Source organism: Platalea leucorodia (assembly GCF_965183815.1).
Source record: "Platalea leucorodia genome assembly, chromosome: 3".
Classification (NCBI taxonomy): domain Eukaryota; kingdom Metazoa; phylum Chordata; class Aves; order Pelecaniformes; family Threskiornithidae; genus Platalea; species Platalea leucorodia.
Genome location: NC_138825.1, coordinates 2,071,999 through 2,097,990, shown reverse-complemented (window position 1 = coordinate 2,097,990; position 25,992 = coordinate 2,071,999). Strand labels below are relative to the sequence as shown.

Below are 25,992 nucleotides of genomic sequence, written 5' to 3'. Positions count from 1 at the left end.
GTGCGTTCTTATCTTCATTGCTCTTGTCGTACCAATACATTGTATATCTTTCAAAGATGCAGGATTTCAGTCATAATTTGATGTCGTGGTACGAGTGAGCCCGAGACGCAAGATTTAATCAAAAAAGCATTTGGAACAGTAACAAAAAAAGGCCTATTGTTAAACCTGAATTTAATTTTGGTGGGGGGGAATTCCACAACACATTTTATTTGCATATGTGACAAGACTTTATGGTTAGTTGCACGGTTGTCTCTCACGAAGCCTACTTTTTTTTGTTCTTCTGGTAGCTCTGTGTGTAGCAATATGCCGCGGAGATATTTTTTTTTTTATCTCCACCATTTGGAGGACAGATGATGACAAAAGCTTGCAACAGATTTAAGAGGAGGGATCCTATATGATGGGTGAACAGAAATTTTTCTAGGCAAGTTGTTTGAGTGGAGCTATGGAAGGTTTGAGCAGAACAGAATGGAAGGAATAGGATCCACCAAATCGTGCTGTTGCTTTGAAAAGTAGGGATAAAAGTGTGATTTCCAGAGCCGATTTGTTTTTCTGCTCCCTGACCCCTGAAGGATAAGGCAAGGAGTGCCGTAATTCCTGAAATATATCCTCTCTATCAGAGTAGAGGAGACCTAACTGTGTGAGAATTGGGTAGTGTAGCGGAGAAGTGGGGTCAAAGAGTTATTTTATAAGGCCTGATTGGAGGGGATGGAATTTATCAGTGAAGACTGCTTTCGAGCTCTGAAGTGAGGACTGGTGCCCCTGGGAGGCCTGTTTGCCAAAGACAAGGCGTTGCAACACACAACACTCATCTAATGATGGGTTGCAATATTACAGGCTATGTTTTAAGGACTTGAAACTACCAGATGAGAACAAATTGTTTTGATAAAAGCATTGTCTAGTTAGGTCATGAATACGTTGGTCCTCTCCGACACAGGGGTACTTAGTTTTGAGTATGTTGAGTATCCATTTAAACATCAAGTATTTTTTAGTTTTGCATCTAGCAGTTGATGTTAAAACCATCTCAATCAAAATATTTAACTTGGGTTCAAATTAGTTCAGTTTCAGTCTTGCTGTGAAATTGGCAAAATGAGATTGAGGCCCGCGACTTGTGGCAGGGCGACTGTGGCGCGGATGGCCACGTGCCTGGGACGCTGCCCTCTCTTCTGGAGGGTTATGGTTTCATTTACGTTCAGCTCTATTGTACGAGTTTAAGGTATAAGCAAAGAATTGCAGTTCACAATCTAGAAATTTGAACATATTCTATCCTCTTCATGGTTAAAATCTAAGGCTTTGATTTAGTGAGGATTTGAGGCAAATAACTTTGAAATTCTATTTCCAAGAGAAGGAGAAAGCAGTGTTGCCTGTAGCAAGTATGCAAAGAATAGTAGGGATTCATTTATCTGCACCAGTAGGCCGTGATGCTGCTTTTTGTGAGTATAGCAGTAGACAAAATGTACGGACTACTTGATGGCCTATAAAAATGTATTATTTATATATCAGGAGGTGTTTTAAAAAGTAAATCTTTGTAATTACGATTAGTTACATACTTAGGAGTATTCAGTGTCATTGTTATAAGAAACCGTGACATAATTATATGTAATGCAAGCCTCTGGCTGCATATCAGCAGCCTACCTTCTCAAGAGCTAATATAAATATTTGGTGGAGAAGAAAACAAGCAAGAGGACTGCAGTAAAACTTACACTCTCCTGGACACTTTCTTTTTTTGCTACTCACTGTTACGCAGGTAGCAAAAATCACAGTTTTTCTTGCGATATTACCACTTAAATCTTTTGATGGCCTAGATTTACATACAGTGCAAAGAAAAGTAAATTTGAGGTAGTCATACATGGTAAAAGTAATGCACTTTTTTTCTTTTTCTGCTAGCTGCCCAAAGTAAGATTAACCAGAAAACTATGATGAGAAGGTACCGCTTTCCATCTTTAAAGCCTTAGTCCTAGCAGCACATAGTGCTGCTTGTAATGGCAGGTTATGCATCACTTTCCTGGAAGAGGCTATCGCAGTTCCAAGTTAAACCATGCGCTTACAAGAAACCTGTATAGTAAACCCACCAGACTGGCCACAGCCCAGCATCCCAAGTGAATAAAGATGTCTTCTTCTGTGTCAGTTGCCTCCAGCTCGGCCACGGTTCAATACGTATGCAAATGTTGTGAAGGGCCAGTTTATTAATTAGTCTTGTTTTTCATTTAGTTTTATAGGACTTGGTTTTAATTCGTCAGCGTTGAGGAGAGGTTTCATGAACAGTTGGCTTAGGTGCCAGACAGTGTCAAGCCGAGGTCAGCAGGGATGCCCCAAGCTGTACCAGCAGCACACAGACTGTTGTGTAGCAGAGCTCACCCTCACCAAGCTGACCCAGCTGCAGTAGGTGATGATTAAATGGAGTGACCTGTACCTGCTTCTGCTCACTCTGGAGAGTGTATTTTTTATCCTATGGTGGGGATATGCAGACCCTGTAATTTGCATTTTATACAAATTCTGAAGCAGCGTATACGCTCCTGAGATTTTTTTTTTCCTCTGTTGCTGAGTTTTGTGGTGTGCTGCTATGTATGCATAGACTCGTACAGAGGAGTTGTGTGGATTTTAAGGACGGAATGCGGTATGACTTGGGAAAAATACAGCTGTCCTTGAATACCACCACTGGTGACTTTCATTTGCACTCTTCGTTTATTAAAATATGTTCCTGCTGATCTTCGGTGTTTCTTTGAGGTGCAAGACCCTTTCTCCTCCCACCCTCCCAAATGTAGTCAGTAAAGCTGTAAGGGAGGTGGTCAGAACCTAGGTATATCAAAGGTAGAATGTGACTCTTTTTTTTTCTCCATTCCATTCCAAAATACAGTTTCCATTATAGTGACATGGGGAGGACAGTAACCAGCAATTTGACTGGTATAGTAAAGCTATTATCTTCATTTTTGTTTTGTGTTCCCATCTAGGTGAATTCAACAAGGGATGGTTTTATTTATTTGGTTTTATTTATTTATTTGGTTTTATTTATTTATTTGGTTTTATTTATTGTCATGTGCATGTGCGTTGTCTAGCACAGTGGGGCCTGCTTCTGTAATTCAGCTGGTATAAGAGTTTCTAAAGCCAAACAGCTATTTCTTCTGTTAACCAGAAGTATGTGCAAGGATAGTCCTGCCAAGTTTGATAGTATATTTGCTTCGTGTGTGCGTCCTGTGACGTGCTTTCCAGGATAAAACCACACAGCTTCCACCTACCATATAATGAGGTAGCCCTCAGGGAAGTTTTGAATTGCACTGGGAGTTTTCCCCTTGGAGATGAAATCCTACAAACCACAAGTTAAGAGACAGCAAAGAACTACTGGTTGGTTGCCCTTTTCTCCCTTCCTCCCTATCTGTACTTCAGGAAGTTTGCAGCATGTCTGTCTTGTCCACCCTGTTGCATTACCACTGGTGAGCACTGTTAACCTCTTTCTCATCTTGCAGGTAACCACTAACAGCAGCACTTGTTTAAGAGCTGAGGACAACATTTAAGCCTCCTGGTCAGTGGTTTTCTCCAGCTGACTGGTACAAAGTTGCTAGGAAAGTGTCAAGTCCCTTTGCAACAGCTGATCTACAGATGGGTTAGAAATGAGCGGTCGCTGGAATACAGAGGCCTAAGGTCAAGAGACTCAAACTTTGCAGCTCACGAGGAGAGAAATAAGCTGTGGTTGTTGGCAATTGGCATGGTGAAAAGACAATCTTGGAGTAGATCTGTGATTGGAAAAATACGATTTCTAAGTGGCTTGTAGATGCATCTTGTGTTATTTCAGTAATTTGCGATGCATTTTTCAAGCATAACTTTCTGGTTGGTGTATGGTGAGGATGTTTTTGCTTTTCCTTCCTCCTCCTCCAGTACCCAGGATAGGGAGGACGAGGATTTTGGAGAGCACTCAGTCTGGGAGCCTGGCTACTTAGCAGAGGCTGTATAAGCATCATTATTCTAACCCTGGAGACCAATGTTCCCGTGCTGTTAGAATCCTGTGGGGGCTTTGCTGCTTGCCACCCAATTTTGAGGGAGGTTAGTGGCTTTGGCGGCCTGTTTCAGTGTCTTGAAATGTGTTTTCAATGTCTTCAGTGTTCTGCCACACCCAGGTGCTTGGTGGCTCTCATCAGACTAGTCTGGTCTCTGTGTGCTGGGAAGGTATTAGAATAACAAAGGGCAGTTAACCTACAACTTGAGGCATGTCTTGGTGCGCTTGAGTTAGGTTTCTCTGTTTCCTGTTAATATTTTGAATGAAATAAGCCTTTATTTTGAGCTGCCATGTTACTATAGTAACTATGAAACTCAGATACAAAAATTAGCAATGCATAGTTCAATCTGAACATGTCCTTCGGGTTCTAGCTATTCTGTAAGCAAGGAAATAGTTCTTGGTCTTTTGCTGGCTGGAAAATGTAAAGCAACGTGTAGCTTACAGATAACTTGTCCTGAGGTATTTGGAAATGCTTATGCATGAAGTAGGAGGAAAATTGTGTGACTATCAAGCTGCATTAGAAACGAAAGAAAAAAAAGCTATTATTACCAAGTAAAAAACAGTGAACTGTGAGACCTATTTTGAGTAGAACAGTCCAATATGTTTTCATGTGTTTTTTTAAATGTCTTCTTTTATGATCCAGAATAGAAATTACTCCTGTTATGCTTTGAAAACTGCATAACATTTTCTGCTTTTTGAGACTGTTTTCAGGGCAGCCCAGTACAGCTAGCACTGAGATCACTGGACTACAGCTGTGTGACATACGTTTGGTGGAAATACCGATTTAAAAAGCTATCCATCAATAAGAACTATTACGATAACAATAAAATAATGGGCTTATTAATATTCACAAAGTCTGAGAAAATCAAATTATCTCAGTAGAATGTTTTTATCTTTCAAGTGGAAATAATCAATCTGCTGCTAACTGTAGCTGTCAAAATAGGAAGATTTTAAGTTAGAGATGTTTTTAAATTGCTGCTCTTCCCCATGGTTTTTAAGGGATTTGTCTCCATTTATTGCTTTCTGATGTATAAAGAAAGAATACTTTTCTTCCCCCCACCCCATATAGAAGTGTTAGGGATACCAGTTTGACCCTCCCTGGTTTTGCTGGAAGGCTTGCTTTGTGTCTTAGGAATGTTCTGTGAACTTCTAATTGCAGCTTTTTAATGAACGGGGCAATCATATCATCAACTTCATCGGCTAGGAAGACTATGTTAATTAAGATGTCTTTTAAATAAGATACAAGACTGAGATAAATATAAATGTTTCAGTTGCCAATTAAAAATGTTCTCAGTCTATTAGATGCTGTTGGCCTAATGTCAAAATCCTACTGCTTATCCAGTCGTTACTGGTTTGTGACGGTTTTTCTTGAACTCTGCTATTCCCTCTTTTCTGACAGAAGATAAAAGTCCTTAACGCCTGTCCACCTCTGTCCTTTGGGTGTGATGAGGAAATGAAGGCCAAGTAAAACAGATGAAGGAGCATGTGCGAGGCCTTCAAAAGCAGGTTGTAGCTGCAGAACTGAAAGGAAAGCAAGAGCTGGAGGAGGTAGAAAGATGTACGTGGTAGTGGTGGAAGAAGGGTTGCTTCTTGGTCTTCAGCCTGGTCTTCAAGTGTTCATGCCTTCAGCTGGAGAAATGCAGCTCAAAGGGCAAGGGGATGAATTTCCAGTGTATTAAACGCAAGCTTTCTTTAAAAGATCACATTGTTAGATAAGAAAATCAATTTTCCTGTGTGAGTGGTGTCTGACAAAAAACTGGATGGGATAGCTAAAACCTGAACTGAGCAAAATCTGTTGCAACCCAGGAACTGCAATGCTGCTTGATATCTGATCATCTTTGTTGAAGAGGAAGGCATCAGGACGGTGTCATGTTCACACCGCTTTATTAATTTCATTAAAAGATTCTTACACAAATGCTGATGGCTGTAATGAATGTCCATGTTCGTTTTCCCTCCTTTGAGATGAAGATATCTTATGCATCAACTTGTCTTTATTTTACAGACTATAAGCTCTTATGTCGGAAGCTTGTCGTGCAAGGTAACGTGTTGGGAATAGATGCTAAAAGAAATCAGTAGCATCTCTTCTCCATTCTTTAAAAATTAATTTAGCTAATAAATGTATTCTTCCCCAATGATAAAGTCGCTAATCTAAATACTGCTTAATTTGTTTAATTGTGGGGAAAGCAGGGAAAAATTCCATTGGTACAAATCGGTGAAAGGGAGTCTTAATGATTGGTATAATCTCCAAAATTAAATTGGATAATGCCTGCATAATGATAGGATTTGCATGGCTCTTTAGGCCTCCTGCCTTTGAATAAGTTCTGGTGTAATTATTATGTTTTTCTGCTTTGTGGCACTGCCAGGATCCAAATTTCTGTTTGTTACTTCAACATATGGTTAAAGAGCCCCGGTCTTAAGGAAGAGTTATTTAGTTTTTAGAGGAATTATCTAGTGTTTTCTTTGTTACAGATATTGCCAAAGACTGCATATGTATCTTTAAAGCCATGTGTAGCTGGACACATGTGTTTGCAGTTGGCTAGATTGTTTCTTTCTGCTTCTTTCTTTTTAATTACATATATTAAAGTAATTTAAATTGGTGAATATGAATACTGGATCTGTGAATGTTCGTATCTGAAATCATTCTAGATTCATTCAAAGCTTTGCCATTAAATGTATTTGTGATTTATATATTAAATATAGTTGTGATTGTGAAGTGAGTATCTCAAGCCATCGGTGATGGGCTGTGACCAGCTGAAGTTGATTATTGTGGCCACCTGACTTTAATAAAGGGAGGTGTTTACCCCCCAGCTGGTGCTAATTCTGTAAGAGGGCAGAAGGTATGTGATGAGCTCAGTTGCTACGCTTGGGGGAGAAGGCCTTCAGGGCACAGTTAATCTACGTGGCACTTTTTGCTGTGTGCCACTTATTTGTCCGTCAGCTTAGTTTATGCTCAGAAGCCGAACGATTTATCTTCGTTCTTCAGGGGATTTAACTTTTTCCTCATGGTGAGCCACTGTGGATTGCTGGTCTGTGATAGGTACGTGTGTCCTGTTTCTGAGAATTCCTTGTTCTCTTGTTATACTTGGTATAAGAATAATGAAAAGTGTCTTTGGAGCTGACCTATGTGACTTTTTGTTTGTTTGTTTACTTTTAATAACAAAATATGCCAGATAAAATTCTGTCTCTGCTCTGAAGAGATACAGCGACACTCATATTGCTGAGGGACTTCTAATAGGACGTGCATTAGAGAACTGTCCTCTAAAATTCTGCTTGGAGCCTGTCCATAGTGTTATTGATCAAAATGTTTGGTTGCAAGAGTGAGGTGAGGCTGGCAGTTATGTGTCTGAAGTATTTAATGGCCTTTTAAAAACACCCTTGTAGCGGGTACTTATTTTGGCAATCTGGGAATTGCCATGGAAAGAATTGTAATAGAGGCAGAGTTAACGTGTCCTCCTTGTCCATCTCTTCTTGCTTTGGTTGGCAGTGGGGTATTGCAGGGGAGTGGTCCCGTCTCTCTTGCTTTTCACTCCATAGCTGATCCAAAGGAGATGGAATGGCATATCCCTTATCCCTTATTTACGATAAAGTGTATTGTTGTACGCTTTACAGTATCTGCATTGCTGAGCAACTCGTCTCACATGTAATTTTTCCAAAAGAGGGAAAGTTGCTGCAAGTTGGACCATGTAAATATGATACTGGAAAAAAAAAACCAAACTTGCTTAAACCAGTTTGGTTATAGATTTCTGCTTAGATAATAAGAAAACCCTTGCTTCTTGCTGGAGACTTGTGTTTCCACACAGAATATTTAAAGCAGCAAGCATTGTTCAAAACGCTTGTTTTGAACTTATTTTCTTTATCTATTTCAAATAATGTGAAATGAGAAATCTCCTGTGCAGTATAGTGCAACTGGCTCTGCAAGGGATGCATGATACCACTTCGCAGCAATTTCCATGAAGAGCTGAGACGACCTACAGCTGCCCCTGTTAATAATCGAAACTCCCAGATCCTTTTGTGATCCCAGCTCTAATACCCTCAAGATGTTAAAAATGGAGCTCCTGTTTTTACTTAAATCTTCAGCAGTCTCCATCTTCTGTAGCAGCTTGGATACTTTCCTCAAAAATTTCCAAGTAGTTTACAGTCTGAGTTTCCTAAACTGGAAACTTCTGTTCATAAACTTACACGTATAACTAAAAAGCCAAATGAGAAAACCGAATTGCTTACTGTGGCTCTGCAGCCTGATGTAATGATGTGAAAAGATGCTATTAATAGTTAATGTTCTTTATCTTGAATGGCTTAAATATTTGGTGAAATACCATCTTTAGAACAATTGCATCATAACAGGAGATGGTTTAAACGGGGTTTGTGTAGGCAGCTGCTTTTCTCAGGAAATTCTTGCGAAGTTGTGTGCCCTTGTTTACTCTGCAGTAGGAAATTAGGCATCCAAGAACTTGACTCTCCTTGAAATCATTCAATTTAACTTTTAAATGGCCAGGTATGTTGTCCTTGACACTTTATGCCAAGAGGTAAGAATTTACTCATACTAATTTGACATCAACACACGCAGGAGAGTAAAAAAACCACATGGCCGTTTCTCCCTATGGTTTTGAAGTGTGAGGGTACTGCATTGCTCTGCAAAAGCCTTGAGGTTTTTGTAGTTCTTGAGTCTGTAACAGAGTAAAACTTCCTGGTGGTGCTACGCATGTGTGTTTTGCTTAGCTAATGGTTTGAGATCAGAAATGCGGCTTGGGGCAGTCTTCACTGTGGACAAATTAACGACTCGGTGCATTGAAGAAGCAGACAATTTCTCTTTCATATCGGCCCTAGAGGGATTGCTGCAAATGTAACTTTTAGATGACTTATGAGTCGTGTCACAGATGCCATTCCTTGGAGTATTAATTTTCCCCTGTTTTCTTTTATTGTTAAATATTTGTATTAACAAGAGAGGCCCTTCAAAATCAACGTCCCATTGTGGTAGGTCTGTAAGATAAAGGCAGTCCCCGTCTTGTTAGTCAGCCATTTTGCTCATTTTCTAGATATGCAAAGGTGAAGTGGTTTCTTAAACTTTATTCCTGCCAACTTTTTGTTTTGTTTTAAGAATAGCGCACGTTCTCCAGCAAACTAATCCAGGAAATGTTTTTTATTTTCTGAAGACTGAAACTGCCATCTAGCAGCCCAATACAGTCTCCTACCAAAGCTAAACTGTGCGTCAGGCTGAAGTTTACTCAGTGTTTATCTGTAGAAAAGAAAATATTTAGATTTTTTTTTTTTTCCCCCAAAGCTGAGCTCATACATAAAAATAAGGAGAGTATCAGAACACTAAACCTGCCTTACCACAGACCTGCTGCTGATGCTTGGAAGGAGTCACATGTGAGAGCAGATGGAAGGGGATGGCGGTTACCAAAAATCCAGCGACGAGGGGTAGATCACGTTCTTTGAGTTCTCATTTTCTGTGACTGAAGTCCTCTGCTTTCTGTTGGCAAGGATGTCAGGGGGAGAGGGGGGGTGAGGCAGTTTTTTCTTTAATTGCTTTTCTTGGAATTGTCAGTTTACTACTTGTTCATTTCAAACATTCTTCTCTCTCTGGAAATCTTTGCAGCTAACTTTACTTTCTCTTTCTTAGTTGTCTGGGAAATTTCTCTCCATTTCTCTCTCTGCTTTTTATCCAAAACTTGGATATTACTGATATTACCAGCATAAAACTTTATCTTGTAACAACACCAGTTAGTGGGCAATCAGCAAAAATTAAACTGAGAGTTTAAAATGACACCTCTTTGTCATGCTGGTGTCAGGTTTTTTATTTTTAAACAAAACTGAAATTATTTCTTGTTGGCGGAGCTTGTATTTTAGCTGAAGCTATAATACAAAGCTTTAAAGTATGAGAGTTCATGCTAATGAAAGGAGAAGCTACAGGGTTGTTTGTGGGTGGCTTTTTTTTTTTTGAGGGAATATTTAATTTGCAAAAAGCGAAGGTAAAATTTGCAGAATATTTTTGGTTAAAAATAGGAATGCAATCAGAATGAATCACTTTGTGCATCACTTTGTTCTGTTGTTCCTTAAATGCTTTTCCTTTCACATGAGAGGGATGTGTTCATGTATGTGGATATTTAAAAAAAAAAAAAAGAAAAAAGCCAGAGGAGTGTGTGCTGGTGAGCAAAACTCTTAACTTTCTCTCTTGTAGGGCAAACAGCAGTCATGCAGTTTGGTGATGCGTGGGTGTATATGTTTGAGTACAACATTAGTATTTTACTGAATGCTGTAAGATCACCTGGCAAGGTTGAGTCTGTCTATAAAGTTCTCTTTGAAAACCATTGATTGGACTAGTTCAGTAATAAATATAAAGTAATACCATTCATAAATAGGAGGTCTGTCTTTCTCTTAACTGTAACGCTGAGGGTAGGTTACTAGCCTGCACCATTACAGATTTTTGGCAGATAAAATTTGGAGTAAAGACTGTTTTCGCCTGGAGATTTAGTGTTCATTTCGAGGTCTCATTCTTCTGTATTTCATGAAACAAAGTCTGTCTTCTGATGGAAACAGTAATTGAGCAGTTCATCTTACTGAATTAATTTTTTTAGTTATGTTTTGTAAAAACTGAAGACTACGTAGATTTTCTTTATATCTTTGGGTGAAGCTTTGCTGTAGCGAAGGCCCACTTTGTAGGTCAAGAAAGGAGTTTTGAATATGGACATAAGATAACTGTGTTTACAGCTTGATACATTCTGAATTTTTTTTACTTGATTTTAGTAGTAGTGTATTACTTCTTTGTTTGTTTGTCTCAATCACCTCATTTATGCCATTGATAGGCAAATAGGAAAAGCCACCCTCGGTGACCTAGCCTTCTCGCACTTCTTTTACAAATTATGTTATTCCACTGAGCATAGTACCTTATTAAAAAACTTACTACCTTTGTTGTCAGCTGTTACCAGTGCTGCCACTGGAGCAGCGGGTGGGAAGAGGCAGCCAAGAGTGTTCTGCAGGTGTGGGCTGAAGTGGCTTGCACGCTCGGTGTGGTATGCCTTTGAGCCTGGGCAGCCTTGCCGTATGCCAGGCTATGGTCTGATAGACACTGCGTTGTTTTTTTTTTTCCCTCTTGTCTACCAAAACACCCACAGAGTTCTGTTTCTGAAAGGTTTCTACCTCCAATGTTGGAGGTAAGGATTCTTCAGTGCAAATGTCGTTGTCGGAAAAAACGCCATTCCTTTCACCATGTCATTTGAATTATGATCTGAAGAGAGTGGTTGGTTCAGTTAGCAATCATGCTGATGTGGGAGTTGCAGAGATCCTACGCGGTTCTCCCTCCTTGCCTGGAGGTGTTATACAGGGCCCGCAGCAGGAAAAAGTCCTTGTATCTTCTTCCTTTCGGGAGGAAAAAATGCCATTCTGCTGTGGGTGGAGGGAAAGTGGGTGGTTCTCCTTGGCTGGTTAGGAAATACTGCTTTTATGTAATCACTTTGCACAGTCCAGCTATGTGTGGAAAATAAAGTTTGGGTGTGGGCATAATATCCTTCCATTAAGAGAACCTGGAAATTCAGCGCCTGGCATAGCTATTGTATGCTTTTGTGTTGAGGAAATGGAAGCCAAACCTGAGGAGGAGTTTCTGCATTGTGCTGTCTTAATGGAGCACTGAAAAATCAGTGCCCATGCTCCTAAAACCAGTGTTCCTCACCAGAAACTGAAAACTCTTGCTCTGAGGTTGGGAAGTATTCGAGATTTTAAGTCTAGAATTTTTGGTAGAGATTGTAGTTGGTCTTTGGACACCAAGTGTACTGCACCTTTAGGGACTTTTGCATTTTCCTCTTCACCTCCTTACCCCAGTGGACTTTGTCTTCTTTCTTTGCCCTTTAATTTCTACATTTTCAGCACCTCCACTCCATTGACTTGTTCTGGTTTCCCTGTGCGATCGTTTTCTGCTGGGCTGTCGGGGTTCCCTGTCTTCATGCTGCACCATCTGGTCTCACCAAGTCCATCCTGCTTTCTCTCCCCTCTCCTCCGCTCCAAAGCGTGGGCCCCTTCCAGCAAATCAAGGTTATGCTGCTCTGGCATGGCCCGGAGGAGGTGAGAGCGTGTGGTTTCAGGGACGGGGCGGGCTGAGGAGCGGTCTCTGCTACCACCTTCCTGGTGAATTGCCACATCATGGGTCCTTGAGGCTTTGGTCCTGGGGGTCGCGTGTGTGTGCGCAGCGCTCCCAGGGGAGCGTGCCGCAGGCAGGTAAGAGATGAGGTGATAGATTGACACTGGCTCAAGAATGGAGTATGCGGATGCTGCTACTCCATTTAACCAACAAGTGATGAGGTATTTCAGCAGGATCAGCAGCCAGTACACAGACAGAGGGACACAGGCCTACATTTGTGGTCAGGAGATGGTGCTTGCTTGGTCCATCTAATTATAGTGTTGAGAGAAAAGGAGAGTGTGTTGCTGCTTGGTGCAAACCCTGAGGCTTGCTAGCCTAAAATCTAAAGCTCACCAGTAACTCTTGATGTCCCAGGCACGCTAGAAACTGAAGCGAAACCTCTGCTGTTCCTGCTAAAAGCCTTGTTTTGGGGAAGGCAGAGCAGCCTGAGTCCCAAGCTGCACTCTTGCTGAAGCCCCTTGTCTCACTCTCCAAACCAGGTGCCTTGCTAACTTGTCTCACGGGGCGGTGGGCCCCTTGTGAGCAGTCTGCTTGCGGAGGAGATCCCAGCGAGCCAGGGCACGCGGAGTCGGCCATCTCCTGAAATAAAGGGCATACGGTGATACTTGGCAGCGTACGGGTGAGCGTTGCAGTCCTGTGACTTAGTGTCACATATTGATCAGTTGTCCTCCAGTGTGGTTTTTGTCCTTAAAAGCTTTTGCCACCACTGAACTGTAACACTGCTTAATGTGTTCTAAATCTGGAATTGAGGTTTCTCTCTGTGTGGTCCTTAATAGGAAAATGTAATTGCTAGAAAACTGAACAAGAAATCCCTTTGGCCCGGCAGGAGTTGAGGAACCTTCTAAATACTGAGTCCTATACTCCAGTTATTACTCTGTTTTCCTATATTCTGCCATATTTTGTGGATTATAAACATCACTTGAAGATAACAGTGCTCTGCGAAACAAAGCCAACCCACTGTATATCGTAACAGGCAATGTAGGTTGTGAGGAGACTTCATTTTTGGAAAACTGCTGGTGGGATTGAGTGAGCCAGACAGGTCATGAGTATCTTGAAGTGGCATTGCTTTTGCAGCAAGTCATGGTTCAATGCCAAAACAAAAATTACCTTAATGCCTCGCTTTCCTGGATTGTTATGTATGCACTGCTGGGCCTACCATATTTCTCATTTTTTGCCTTTCAACTTTTAAAATCAATTGCTTCTATTTTTCTTTGCTTTTAATTAAAAAAAAAAAAAGTTCTTTTTCAATACTCGATTTTTGTCTAGGCAAATAGCAAAATGAAAGATTGTTGATGTCTGTACTGGAAATTAAAAATCTAATTGAAATGCTTTAATATAATTTTGCACTCTGCTAATACAATTGATGTAAATTGCAAATATTCTTTAACAGCCTTAATTTGAAAACTTCATGCACTCTTCAGAATGAAATATATTTACTTAAATGTTACTATTTTTACATTAACGTAATGCCAACAGGCCACGATGGACCTGGGAAAAATACTGCTGCTGGCACAGAAATCCAGACAAGGACTGGTTTTGATTTGCCTGGTTGCTAGTGATGGCTGTTGTTGCTGCTTCAAGAGTGGTTTTTCATTAAATGCTTGATGCAGCTTAGTAAAACGTCCTAGTTGTATGCTTTTACTTCAGATAACGTGCATATGAAACTCTGGGATTGTCTGGCTTCTAACGTCGTGCATTAGTGAAGGAGGGTGGCTTCCTTAGCTTAGGAGAAAGGTGTCCTGCCTTATATTAGTTCTTTGAATGGAAATTGGAGAGCTGGGATTGTCTTGTGAAATATTAGGGTTAAAACAAATTTGGTAAAGCAAAATATGCTCCTTGGATCATGCCGAAGAAGGCTTTAAAAATAATAGCCTTCATTCGGAAGCTTGTCTACATTATAACACAACAAAAATAGTGAAGGCATAAAGATAAAGCAAATAGTACGTAGCAGAGTCGTTCACTGGTGTCAGCTTGGTCAGTATCAGCGGGCCTGATCAGTGCTCTGTTTGTGGGGAGCTTCAGAGCTTACTTTAGTCATTGTAACTTCTCGGTTTTTGGTTGAGTCTCCTTATCGCTGCTGTTCTCACACAAGGTAGTCGGCGTTAGGAGACCGTCTGACAAAGCGAGCCGATGAAGGACGGTGTGTCGGTGTCAATGGCCGGCGCTTTTTCTGGTGCTAGAGACACTGTAGCCGCTCAATAGTGTGGAAGTTTGGAGAATGAAAATACAGAGTAGCTACTCTGGTGTATCTTATCCTAAGACTGGTCCCTGGCTTGGAGGATGGAGATCCCTCAGTTGCCTCAGTAAAGATCCCATTGAAAATGGAGAATTCTGAGTGTTCTCTCCCAAATTACCCGCTTGTATCTAGTTCTGTGGTTCTTTGTGGGTGTAGATGTTGGCTACGGATCCATTTGATTTACTGACTACTTGCGTTCTCTCTCCCCTCTTCAACCTAGCCTTTATTTCTGCTGAGGTTATTTGTTTGTTTTTCAGATGAGACCCTTTTTGCTCTTCCTGCTACATCTGCGCCTCTGATGCACTCCTCTGCAGGCAAGTTCTTTCTGCTCACCTTTGTCTGAATACATCCTGCATATCTGATCTCATTAACTCTTTCCAATTAGTCTGCCTTTACTAAAAGTCAGCATGGGTCCAAGAATAGCCTCTATCACGTTTTTCAGTTTTGACTTTTCAGTTGATCTGTTCAAGATTTTAATATGCATTCATTTCTTTACATGGTAAGCTGTTTTATAAACAAGCTACAGCCATCTGTGAATTCTTGGACCCTTGGTGTAGGAGAGAAGTTGATACTATTAACAGGTTAACACATCAAAGCATAGTTGCTTGACTGATTTGGCAGAAAGATTTAATCCATAGTAACTTTCTGCAGTATTTCATGTAAGTAAAATTTGTACCTGTAGTATTTAGTTATTGGTTTTTGTTAGCTACACTGTCCGCCAACTTCCCATTTAAAAAAAAGAAGTGTCAAAAGAAGACTTCTTACTGGCACGCACGTTTGTGCATATGTTTGTGCACGAGCATACACACATACCCTCTCTCTTCCTCACCTTGCCACCCCACTCTCCCTCTCTCCCTCTGTTAATATTGCCTGCTGTACTTGGATGCTCTGTACTTGTCCGGCATCTTCAGCTTTATTGTGATCTTTGCGCTGCATAAAGCTGCTGCTTCTCTAGCCTCTTGCATACTTCTCTGCTAGAAGAGGTGCAATAGAATAGCATACTTTAACTGATACTTTGTTTTAATGGCTAATAGTATTTATGATAGAACTTGGAAGAACCTGTTAATAACTAACATCACGTGAAGCTGTCATGAAAGTTTGTATTGACTTTAAGAGCACTTGCATTCTCTAACTTTCCTTTCTGTCCATGGTCACAGAAAAAGTTATGGACTTGCAGGAGCAGCCAGGTAGCACTAAGTCGCTTGGTCAAGAGGATTTTACTGCAGTCCCGCTTGATACTGCTCCTTCTCTTCCCTCCTTCTCTCCTATCTCAGCTGATCCCTTTAAAGAGCACGCAGCCTTTGATGCGCTCTCAGATGGATTACCTGCGAGAGGCATTTACAAAGAAAACGCAAGTGAGGTTTCTAAAGAAACTATGGAAAATGCAAGAAATCCATTTCTTGCAGAGGGAAATGAAAAAGACATTTCAGAGATGAAATACTCGGAAGCTCCATTTGCTAAAGCAGAAGCAGCCATTTTATCTCAAGCTAAAGAAGAAACGCAGCTAGAGGGCCCTAAAGAATTACCTAATCTGGAGAAAATGCCTGCACAGCAGCTGAAAATGTCTCCAGAAACTCCTCAAGACTTGTTTGAGAAAAACGAGGAAGATCTCTTTTATAACAAAGACAAATACAGAGGTGGTGATCACGGCGAAAAAGGGGCACTGAAAGAAGACCCTCTTAGGAGGGAAGAATACGCAGACTTCAAGCCATTCGAGCCAATATGGGAAGTAAAAGGTGCTAGTCACGGACTGAGCAGCATGAGAGAGGATGTTGGAAGTGAGATAGATGCCAAACTAGAAAGCAGTTTAGATGAGAAATACGGTGTAGGTAAGCTGAATGTGCAGAAGGATTACGAAAGAGAGAGTGAAGGCAGCACTGAAGATCGCTCTTTCCCAAGTACCCCAGAAGCTGTCAAAGAACCTTCGCAGACTTACATCACTTGTACTAAATTTGAATCCTCTATAAGTCCTGATGGTAACAAAGTCACATCTCTTTCTCCACTAGAGGAAGGCGCTTCAGAAAATAGAACCGACGATGAGAAAAAAATTGCAGAAATGAAAGCTCAGACGAGCACAGAACCAGGTGATTTTAGCGCTCAAGCAGTTGGCAAGCAGGAAGGCCAGGAAGCTGACTATGCTAAAACAGAGAGCGTATCAACAGTGCCATCTGACACTGCAGCGAATATGCCTGAAGGTCTTACTCCTGATCTAGTACAGGAAGCATATGAAAGTGAAATGCATGACGCGGCATGTACAAAACTTGCTTATGAAACAAAGATTGATTTAGTTCAAACCTCCGAGTCGGTACAAGAGACTCTGAAACCCGTGACACAACTCTGTCCCTCATTTGAAGGGTCGGAAGCTGCTCCGTCCCCAATATTGCCAGATATTGTTATGGAAGCCCCACTGAGCACTGGGACTGCCGGTGCAGAAGCATCTGCTGTGCAGCTCGAAGCTTCCCCATTAGAAACATTTATCCCTACTGCTAATTACGAGAATGTAAAAGAAGAGACTGAAAAACCTGCCTTATACCAAGAGGCAGTGAATGTACCGCTGACACAGGCCCAAGAAGCAAAAGAGGCATTAGCGTTTAAAAAACCTGATCATGAGAGTAGCGCCAGTCCTGAAGATATAGAGACTCCATATATATCTATTGCGTGTGACTTAATTAAGGAAACAAAGGTCTCTGGTGAATCTGCTTCTCCATCCTTTACAGATTATTCAAAGACACCGATAACAGAATGCATTTCTCAGGACGTGCCTGAACACAAGGAGCTTGTTGAAAAACTGTCTCCACAGTTTGGAAAATCTGACTTGTTCAATAGCCAGGTGATACCCAACTTCACCGAGAAAGTGAGCGAAGATCCATCTCTCATCTTAAAAAGTAAATCGACTGAGAATATTGTAACTGATGATGAACATGAGGAACGACTGGTGGATTCAGTAGCTGCCACAGGCAAGCCTTATCTGGAGTCTTTCCAACCCGAACTGGACTCTTCCAAAATGGTTGCTGCTGTGCCCTCTGAGTCAGCACCTACAAAACCAGACAAGGCAGAGAAGATGCCTCTTCAGATGGAAGAGCTGGATGCTATGGCTTATTCAGCTGATGTATCTGTTGCTACAGAACCAAAACCAGCAGACAACAAAGCTCTCTCATCTGTGGAGTCTTCCCCAGTGCCAGTGGAAGAAGACTTTGTGATGTTAGCTCATCCTAAAACTGCTCCTGAGTTTGTGGCAGAAGCCACTGACAGACAGGTAGTGCACAAAGATGAAAGTGAAGAGATCAGTAAGGCGATCCAAGGTGAGAAGAGGCAGTTGCCTTGCCCGGAGCTGCCCTGTGATCTGTCTATAAAGAATGTAGAAGTAAAAGCTGAGGAAGATACTAATGCCTTGAAAAAGTCCTTGGAGGCTGTGGACAGAGAAGTGCCTGAAGTATCCATGATGTCCTTACCGGCCACAGATACCTCACCTTTATCTGCTGAAAAAGAGCTAGTCAGTGTAGTCAAACCAGACGCTTTTGAGAAGGAAGCTGAGCGAGAAGCTGCTTCTGTTAAAGAAAAGGAAAAACCTACTGCTGTATTTTCAGCAAAGCTGAATAAATCTTCAGGTAATCTGTGTATGCTGTCTTGCAGTTCACTAATCTGCATAATTCTTTAGCTAAACTTAAGCATGTCATGACTTAATCTTTTTAAGTCACTTTCTGTGAACTTCTCTATGTAGGCTGAGGGTAACAGAAAATGTTAATGCCTGCACTTTTACCTTTTTCATATTCTAATTGCTTTAGTACTTTTTTTTCTGTTTATCAGGGGTGGACTCGCTGTCTCCAGTTTCCTCCTTCAGTTCTGCTGGTGATCTGTTGATACAGAAATAAGTCGCTACTCACTGCAAGCTCTTCTGTGGTTGTCTACAGGCTGGGCATTAGGTGGCCCTCCAAACTTGCTCTCAATAGGTGGTAGTAAGCCCAGGCGGGTGTTTCAGCCTGCTGTGTGTACGTGATTTGAAGAGGCATTTCTTTCTTTTCATACACAGTTCAGACATCAGACTTTGGAACTTAGGAAAATAGCCGTGCTGCTACTGTATGTGTCTGGAATCTGGAAAAGAACCTGCGCATCTCCACTCGTGTGACTTGCAGCTTGCATTAGATAAAGGCCAGTGGTTTAATAGAAATAGCGCACGTGAGGGAGCTTAGCATTCAGATTACTAGGAATGTGGCCATTAAGAAGTTGAGTATCTTGCAGACATTGAAATTGGCTTATACACAGCACAGATTAATTTCCACTTTTCAAGTTTGCACTTCAGTGTTGTTAATTTTTCTTCTAGTAATGTGTAGTTGAAGTAGCACAAAGTTGAAGGAAAGGTAAGACCATTGTTGTGTTGCGTTCTGTTCTCTAAACTGAATGCCTCATGGAGTTCCAACTAGAGGGGTACTTTGCTTTTTGGTATCACAGCACCCTGCTGCTACTCAAGTCTTGCACCAGAAGTATTCCCGCTTAAAACAGCTACTGCAGAAGGCATCATGACTCTGTTCTAAATAGAAAACCAAATGGTAGTTTGACTCAGCAGTAGAATATTTGTGCAGTAGCTGCAGTCTATGGTTCATAAAATGCTGCGTTCCTACCATGGGTCTTTTGCATCAAATGTATTTTGGAAGAGAAGAATGGGTGTATGTTGAGGGGAGCATCAGGGTGTTAGTGCAATTGACATAGGATTGGAAAATAAGGTAGAGGATGTAGGTTTTATGTTTAACTTTGCATGGTAGTTGCTGTTCCTCCTGTCCCACCTCTTCTATACATACAGGTAGGCAGAAAGGAGAGAGTTTCCCTGGTGATGAAATGTCAGTGATACCTGCACTGTTAAAACGCCGTGTTTGTGTTCTGTGAAGACGTCTCGCCTTGCCCTCAGGCTCCCAGCATATAGTACTGTCTAGAGAACAGCTGCTGTGTCTTATACTTCATGTCAAAGCGTTAATTGTTTAGAGATCAGACTGCTTTAAAAAAACCTGAACATTACGCTTAGTATACTAGCTTTTTTGTTAGTTTTTTTTAACAGGAAGCCTTTGCAGCGTGGTCTTTAATGATTGCATGGATGTAGCAGACTGGGGGTGGCAAATCACTGCCTTGGGAAGAAAGACTTTTACTCTGGGTCTGACAAGGACACAGCCGCTGCTTTTCTGTCTATGGGAAACTGCTGGAGAAGCTGCACGTAAAACCATTTGCCATAGCAGGAGAGGAGAGAGCTGAACGGTGCCTTCATTCTCCCACCCAGCGGCACAGTGCTGGGACAGGGCACGCGTCTGTCCAGCACTGGTGTTAGGGAGGGGTAGGAGACGGGCCAGGCACAGGGCTGGGCTGGCTGTGGGGGAAACTGGGGAACTGCCTACAGTCTTTCCGTCAGTGTTGTGCTCGCTCTGTAAAGCAGTTGCAATTTTACTTTTTGACATGTTGTGTTGTTTGGAAAGAACAATTTTTTTTCCCTTTACTCCAGAGGAACACTTTCTTAAAGCAAAATAGATGAGAATATTATTTCAAAAACATGGTCCATTTTTTTTAGGTCCCCCCCTGCCCCAACCTGTGCTGTTTACTTTTTTGCTCGCTTCTGCTGTATCATAAAATACTGAACTGGACTTCTGAGACCTGCCCGAAGAGTCTCATGACAAGCCATGAACAAAATCAGTTGTCTGCTTTTAATACCGCACTACTTAAGCACAATTTCAAAGTAGCATCAAAGAGCTAACACATACACTTGCTTCCACGCTCCCAGAGAGGAGGGATAATTCACCACAAGGCCAAGAAGTGGATCTGTGCATGTGTTTGGCCTTCTGGGTCTACCTTTCTGTCTTCCCATCAGTGCAACTGAAATAGATTTTACTGTGCCTCAAGACTTCTGGAAATCAGTTGGCGTGATGGTACGACTGGTGCTTGTTAAAACATTAATCTGAACTGCCTTGCTGGTGCACTTCAGTGAAGGTTCTTGAACACTTACTTAACAGTGCTATTTTCTGAAAGCTAACCTAAATGCCAACATATCTCTGAGTACCTGAAAGTGTAACTCCCAATGGTCCCAGTGGACTGCAGGGAGCTAACAGGAGCTCTAGAAGGGTTGCAGATTTTTTTTTTTTTTTTTTTTTTAAACCTCCACCACTCCAATAAAGCAAATATAAAGCTTTGAACAGCCTCGTGCGTGGAACGGGGAGACCCTTGGGTAACCTGTTTTATTTTGTAATGGTATCAGACCACAAGGACCGTGTACTTCATAGTGGCACATATTATTTAAAAAACAAACCAACCCCCAAAAATCCAAACCAAAACAGATTCAGAACTGCAGTTAACTATAAAGAAACCCCTCTCCTTGTAAGAAGCTCCTATAACAATTTCAACAGCACATACCCCCCTGCAACACCAGCACTTCCAACTGTCTTGGATACAGCGATGATTTTTCTTTTTTTTCCCCCTCCTTCCATTTCTCATCACATGCTGTATTTGGCTTCCTAGCAGATAATCCTGCCGCTTCACTCTCATGCTCACCAGCCTTCAAAACACACATATCTGCTCTCCATCAAAACACTGCCTATGAAGATGTGACTCCAGAGTGGATGTACCCATCCCTCTGATGCTGGTGACCTGCCCCGCAGCCGGCGCGGCTCCAGCCGGTGCTGGCGGGGTGTGCGCGCATCAGGGCAGCGCGGCGGGGACAAGAAATCATGTTTTAAGGCGTGCTCATAACAGAGGGCTTTGATGCCATCTAGTGCTTTTGTAAATGAACTGTAACTGCGGTACCCTGTGCCTTTCAGAGGATTGCATCCCAGGTTTTGAGGAACTCTGAACTCAAACCTAAATATGTTATGGATCTTAGCCCTTCTGTTGTACAGACTTTCTTCACTGATCACCCCTTATTTGTTGGATAGAGGTCATTAATTCTAAATAGGCAAGAAAACCATGCTTTCCATAAACCTTTTTTTGATCGGTGGGATGTGGAGGATTTTATGTTATTGAATTACAAAATCAAAGTGTATTGTAGAACCCCCCCCCGCCAAAATCTAAACCTCTGACCATGACAGAAGGTTGTGCACCAAAACGTAACCACATCGGCAGTTTAAATCTGTTCAGTATATTTACGTTGAGCATTACGATAATATTTGGAAATGGCGTTGAGATCTTTACTATCAACGCAGCCAGTTCCACAGGACACCCTTGTTTCATGGTGTTTTTTAACATCAGGCTCTGTAGGCATTCATTTCAGATTAAATCTTGTGGGTTTACAGATCTCTTGTTTTCGTGTATGCTCCAGGGCACTCAGTAATCGAATTACAGAAATGCAGCTAATTACTAGTATCTTACATTTCCCAGATTTTCTTGAGGGGGCAAATTCAAAGGTGAAGACCAAGTGGGAAATGTGCTTTGAGAGGGTGGCTGAGCGGTAGTAATGATGAAGCTTTTCTTTTTACTCCCGAATCATGGGGGCACAAGTAAAATACTTGCTGTGATTCTATAACAGCAAACCAGCTCGTCACAGTTACATGAAGCTTAAAAGGAGTTAGAAATGCTGCCTAACGCCAGCCCTGTACCCATTTGGTTCATTTCTGTTAGTTCCCTTATTCGTAGTTAGTTAAATAGAGCCATTCAGCAGATGGGAAGTGTTTGGTTTGGTTTTGTTTGTTGTTTTTCACTGGGGAAAAAATACCTTGTAGTGCCTCTGGAGTTTCTTTCAGGAACAGATTATTTGTAAAATACAATTTAATTAACATGAAATCTTGATTTAATTTAATCTGCTTGTATTTTTAGATTTTTTGATTGTTCAGGTCTTCGTTTATGCTACCAAGTGAATAATAATAAATGGAGACAGGGTGGAGAATTTGTGGAGGAGTAGGAGGAATGAGGAAAAAAAACCCAAACAACCTTGAGTGAAATTTTTCTGAAGGAAAGACCTAGACCTGCCGTGTTTCATTAGAGCTCTCGCGTCCCCCGTGTTGAGAGGCAAAGGCTTGTATAGCTAAGGCCGCTAACAGAGTAAGGCCTTTTGGAAGTTACTTGCCGAGTAGCAGAATTCTGGAGCAAACGGAGCGTTTGTGGTAAGTTATCAACTTTCCCAGCAGCACAGCTGGGCGGCCGGCATTGAATGAGGCTTCGGGCAAGAGCAGAATTAGGTAGTCCTCCAAAACGCTCTCCTGTGAGAAGTCAGGAACATTCTTCAGGGCAAAAATGCTGTTGTCAGTCCATCTGCTCGGGGTGATCTAACGACTGTGTAGCGAGTAAAGTGCTCGCCCTGCAAGCCTGCAGCCCCTTTGAACGTAGGTGCGTTCAGTAGCAGAACATGTTCAGAATCGATTGTGTCCGTTTTAGTTGTCTGGGTGACTTGATAATACCATGTTGTAAGTAGTCTGTTAGTGAGATAGTTTTTGTTTAAATGCTGGTGTAGAAACAGGCATGCAGTTTCCCTCATGAACCAATAAAGCTTACGCAGAAGTTTGTTGCCAGTGCTGGTACTCAGTTTATGTGCAGAGTAGGGTTACGTGGATGTATCTTGCCTGAAATGAGAGATGCGAGTACAGAGGGATACAGGCTTCATTTTGGGTATCATTTGCGTGGAGTGGTAAGAGTGAACGTTGAGTATGCAAAGAGTAAAGAGGAAGATCGTGAGGGCAGGGAGTTAGTGGCTGGTTGGAGATGGGAGGATAAGGACTGGTAGCGCAGCCGTTCTCACGGCTGGGCTGCGTGGTTGTCCATGGTCTGGCCGCTGCCGATGCGCTGTGGCCGCACGTGTGGCTACACAAAATGTCCGTTGAGGAATGTGTTGCATAAAACGTACTATTTTAAGTATGCAATATAAAGAATACAAAGAAGAAATGAAGAGGCTTTAATTGTGTGTCTTTAGAAATTTGACAATTAGTGGGAAGAACTTCCTGAAAGCATCAAGTTTTTGACTAACTGAGCGACAATGCAGTCATCCAAACAAACGGGGAGGGAGAACCGCAGATTTTGGTGGTTTCCAGTTGGTCTTAAGAATTTCAGCTCAAAGACAGAAGCAGATTTTCAGACGCGTTTTGTACTCTCTTTGTATAGTGCAATGTTTCAAATTTTCTTGCACCGTGAAGTTTGAATACATGCTTCCTACTTCCCTCCTAGAGTATGTGTTTTGATTTACCTGTTGAAATCGGGAATGAAATGCACATCTTTGCATAAGTTAAAAATACGTGTAACCGGTCTTGCTGCCAAAGGAGGCCTTAAATTTATGCAGCAATTGAAGCAATAAACAGGGCTTTCAGGTAACTTTGTGGTAATCTTTCTCCATGTAAGATTTTCTGTTTTAATGAAAAGTAAAACTGCCTATTTAAGGATCGAATCAGAATCTCCATGCCAGCCAGTCTACAGTACTTTTGTGGAAATGCTTGAATGTCCTTTTCTAGTTTTTTAGAAGATGGCGTATCAAATTTTTAAGAGGTTTTGGAGCAATGCAGGGGAGTTTTTAGCATTTTATGGTCAGCCCAGATATTAAGAGACTCCAAACTAGAAGAGTAGTGGTATTTTTTTTCGGCAGGGATGGAAGACAGAATGACAACATCGTTCTCGCAGCTCTTGTCTTTCAGATTTTGAGTTTCTAGTTTATGCCCGTCGGACGTCTGTACAATGCTTCCTGTACGTCGCTTTCTATATGTTAGTAGCGTAAACTTTCCGGTTCTTGTTTTTATGTAAATGAAGGGAGCCTTTAATTGTCTGCAGCCGACAACATAGGATGCTGATGTAAAGTAAAAAAGGAAGGTGTTTGGCTGTAGGAATTAGGTAGAGGGCGAGAGAACTGTTCTTCTCAAACCTCCGTTACGGTGAATAAATATGGCCGAGCAGTTCGTAGGGACTGAAGATACCAGCAAAAAGTCGTCTTGTGTTCTTCAGGAGCCTCTTGCTTTTGTTACAGGCACAGAAAGGGTCCTATTCTGTTTTCCTTCAAGCTTTTTTTAAAGGGAGAGGTGTGTTACAAAGATGTCTCTGTTAGTCTTCCAGACAGTCAGATATTTGTTTAAAAAAAAGAAGGGAAGGCGTATATCTAGGAGATTTATAAAGGTGGTTTAACCATTGCTTGAAAAGCAATCTGTGTAAAGCTGGTCTGGTGACTGCTTTTAGCTCCGCTGGGTCGCTGAAAGCCGCTTAGGGCGGTTCGGCTTTTGTCAGCCCGCGCTGCGCCTGGCTGCGCTGGCGCTTCCAATGCGCCGGTGCCGTCTGCAGGGAGAAGCCGGCTCCCTTCGCGCCGGCGATTTCTTTCTCCGCCTTGCGTCTTTTCGCTTCCCTTGGCAAGCAGTAAGAAGCAAATGGCTGCACCAGTCGGGGATCGCGTTGTAGCCTGGGTGCCGGAGCATTAGCAGCCTGGTTAGAGCTCGCACTGCGTCAGTCGTGCTCCACACCCCGCGCCGTCAGCTGACCGGCCTCCTGCAGCACCAGTGCAGCAGCAGACTGCAGACGCTGCTGGGGAAGCCCATGTTTCCCATCCTGGGCTGTAGATTTCTTCTCTTGCAGCTGTCCTCTTGGTATGCATAATTGATAATCACAGCTGGAGGGTAGATCGTTTGTGGAGAGATGGACAGTCAGCCGAGCAGTTGGAAGGATAAGGGTATTTGTTCTTTCACCTTTTTCTCCTTTTTTTTTTTTTTTTTTTAAAGCTAAAGATGCTGCGGGTTGTTTTTAGCAATTGGTGTTTGTAGCATGTATTTGATTGTGAAATGTATCTGAAGACGTAAGATCTATTTGTGCTGCATGCAAAATTGTAAAAGCTGTAGGTTAAAATGAGTAAATGTGAGCAATGCAGAAGAATAAATTATTTATGTAGGTGAAATAGCTTGTGTGACGCTGCGGATCTTTTTCAGTCCTACAGAGCATATTAAAGAACAGCTTGTTTTGGTATGCACTGCACAAATACCAGCATAGTCCAAATTTAGTCGATGTTCCTTTGAAAATCCTAGATTATTAATAATTTAACAATACTAACCATTAACTCGAAAGAATGTAGTGTCTGCAGTTATGCAGTTTAATAATTTTATGAGGAGAAATTGCATGCAGACCACAGCAGGGTGGTGGTTTGTTTTTTTTTCCTTCTGTTTGGCATAGTGTGTTTGGAGCCCACCCTTAATCACGTTTGCTTTGGATTTTTCATAATTCTGTTAGATTTTAGGTAAAACCGTGTCTGATTTTTCAGAATTTACAGCCGTAATATCAAATTGTTTTAGGTAAATAAGTAACTAACCTTAAATTAGTGTGGTTCTGACCTTTGTTCCTGTAACCACCAATGGGAGATCACCAGTGTAAATCTCTGTGGGTCATTATATTAGTGCTCAGTGTGTAAGAGTTTAAGCCTTATTTGAATACGTAATCTTCAAACTTTATCAACAAGACAAGCTCTAAAAAATTCTAATCATCTCTGGATACTTAAATATCTTCTTAAAGGGCCCTGCCGTGCTTGGTACTTGTGAAGTTTTCCTCCTTTTTCATAACTATTGTTCAAAATCTATGTTTTTTTCTACTTGGACAAAATCGCCAGCTGTCTAGACTCCATAGAATGCTCTATCAGAACCTAAATATGTAGCAAAAAAGCCCTGCAGGGGAGAAAACTTTGCCCCTGCAAAACAACTTTCTAAAAGTTCTAATCTTTCA

General features: G+C 41.7%; 1 protein-coding gene across 3 annotated transcripts in view; it reads left to right on the top strand.

Annotated features, from left to right (window-relative positions):
- The window catches only part of RTN4 (reticulon 4), a 47,171-nt gene that overhangs the window by 2,155 nt on the left and 19,024 nt on the right, over window positions 1–25,992 (top strand). The window contains exons 2-3 of one of the 3 annotated variants that reach the window (XM_082306832.1): window positions 14,613–14,669; window positions 15,513–17,963. The exons of 1 other annotated variant lie outside the window; for it this stretch is intronic. In XM_082306832.1, the coding sequence (XP_082162958.1) occupies window positions 14,613–14,669; window positions 15,513–17,963 (2,508 nt within the window). Of the gene's footprint in view, window positions 1–14,612; window positions 14,670–15,512; window positions 17,964–24,845; window positions 24,956–25,992 lie in introns of those variants that run through there. One more of the 3 variants, XM_082306834.1, reaches the window with a different exon arrangement.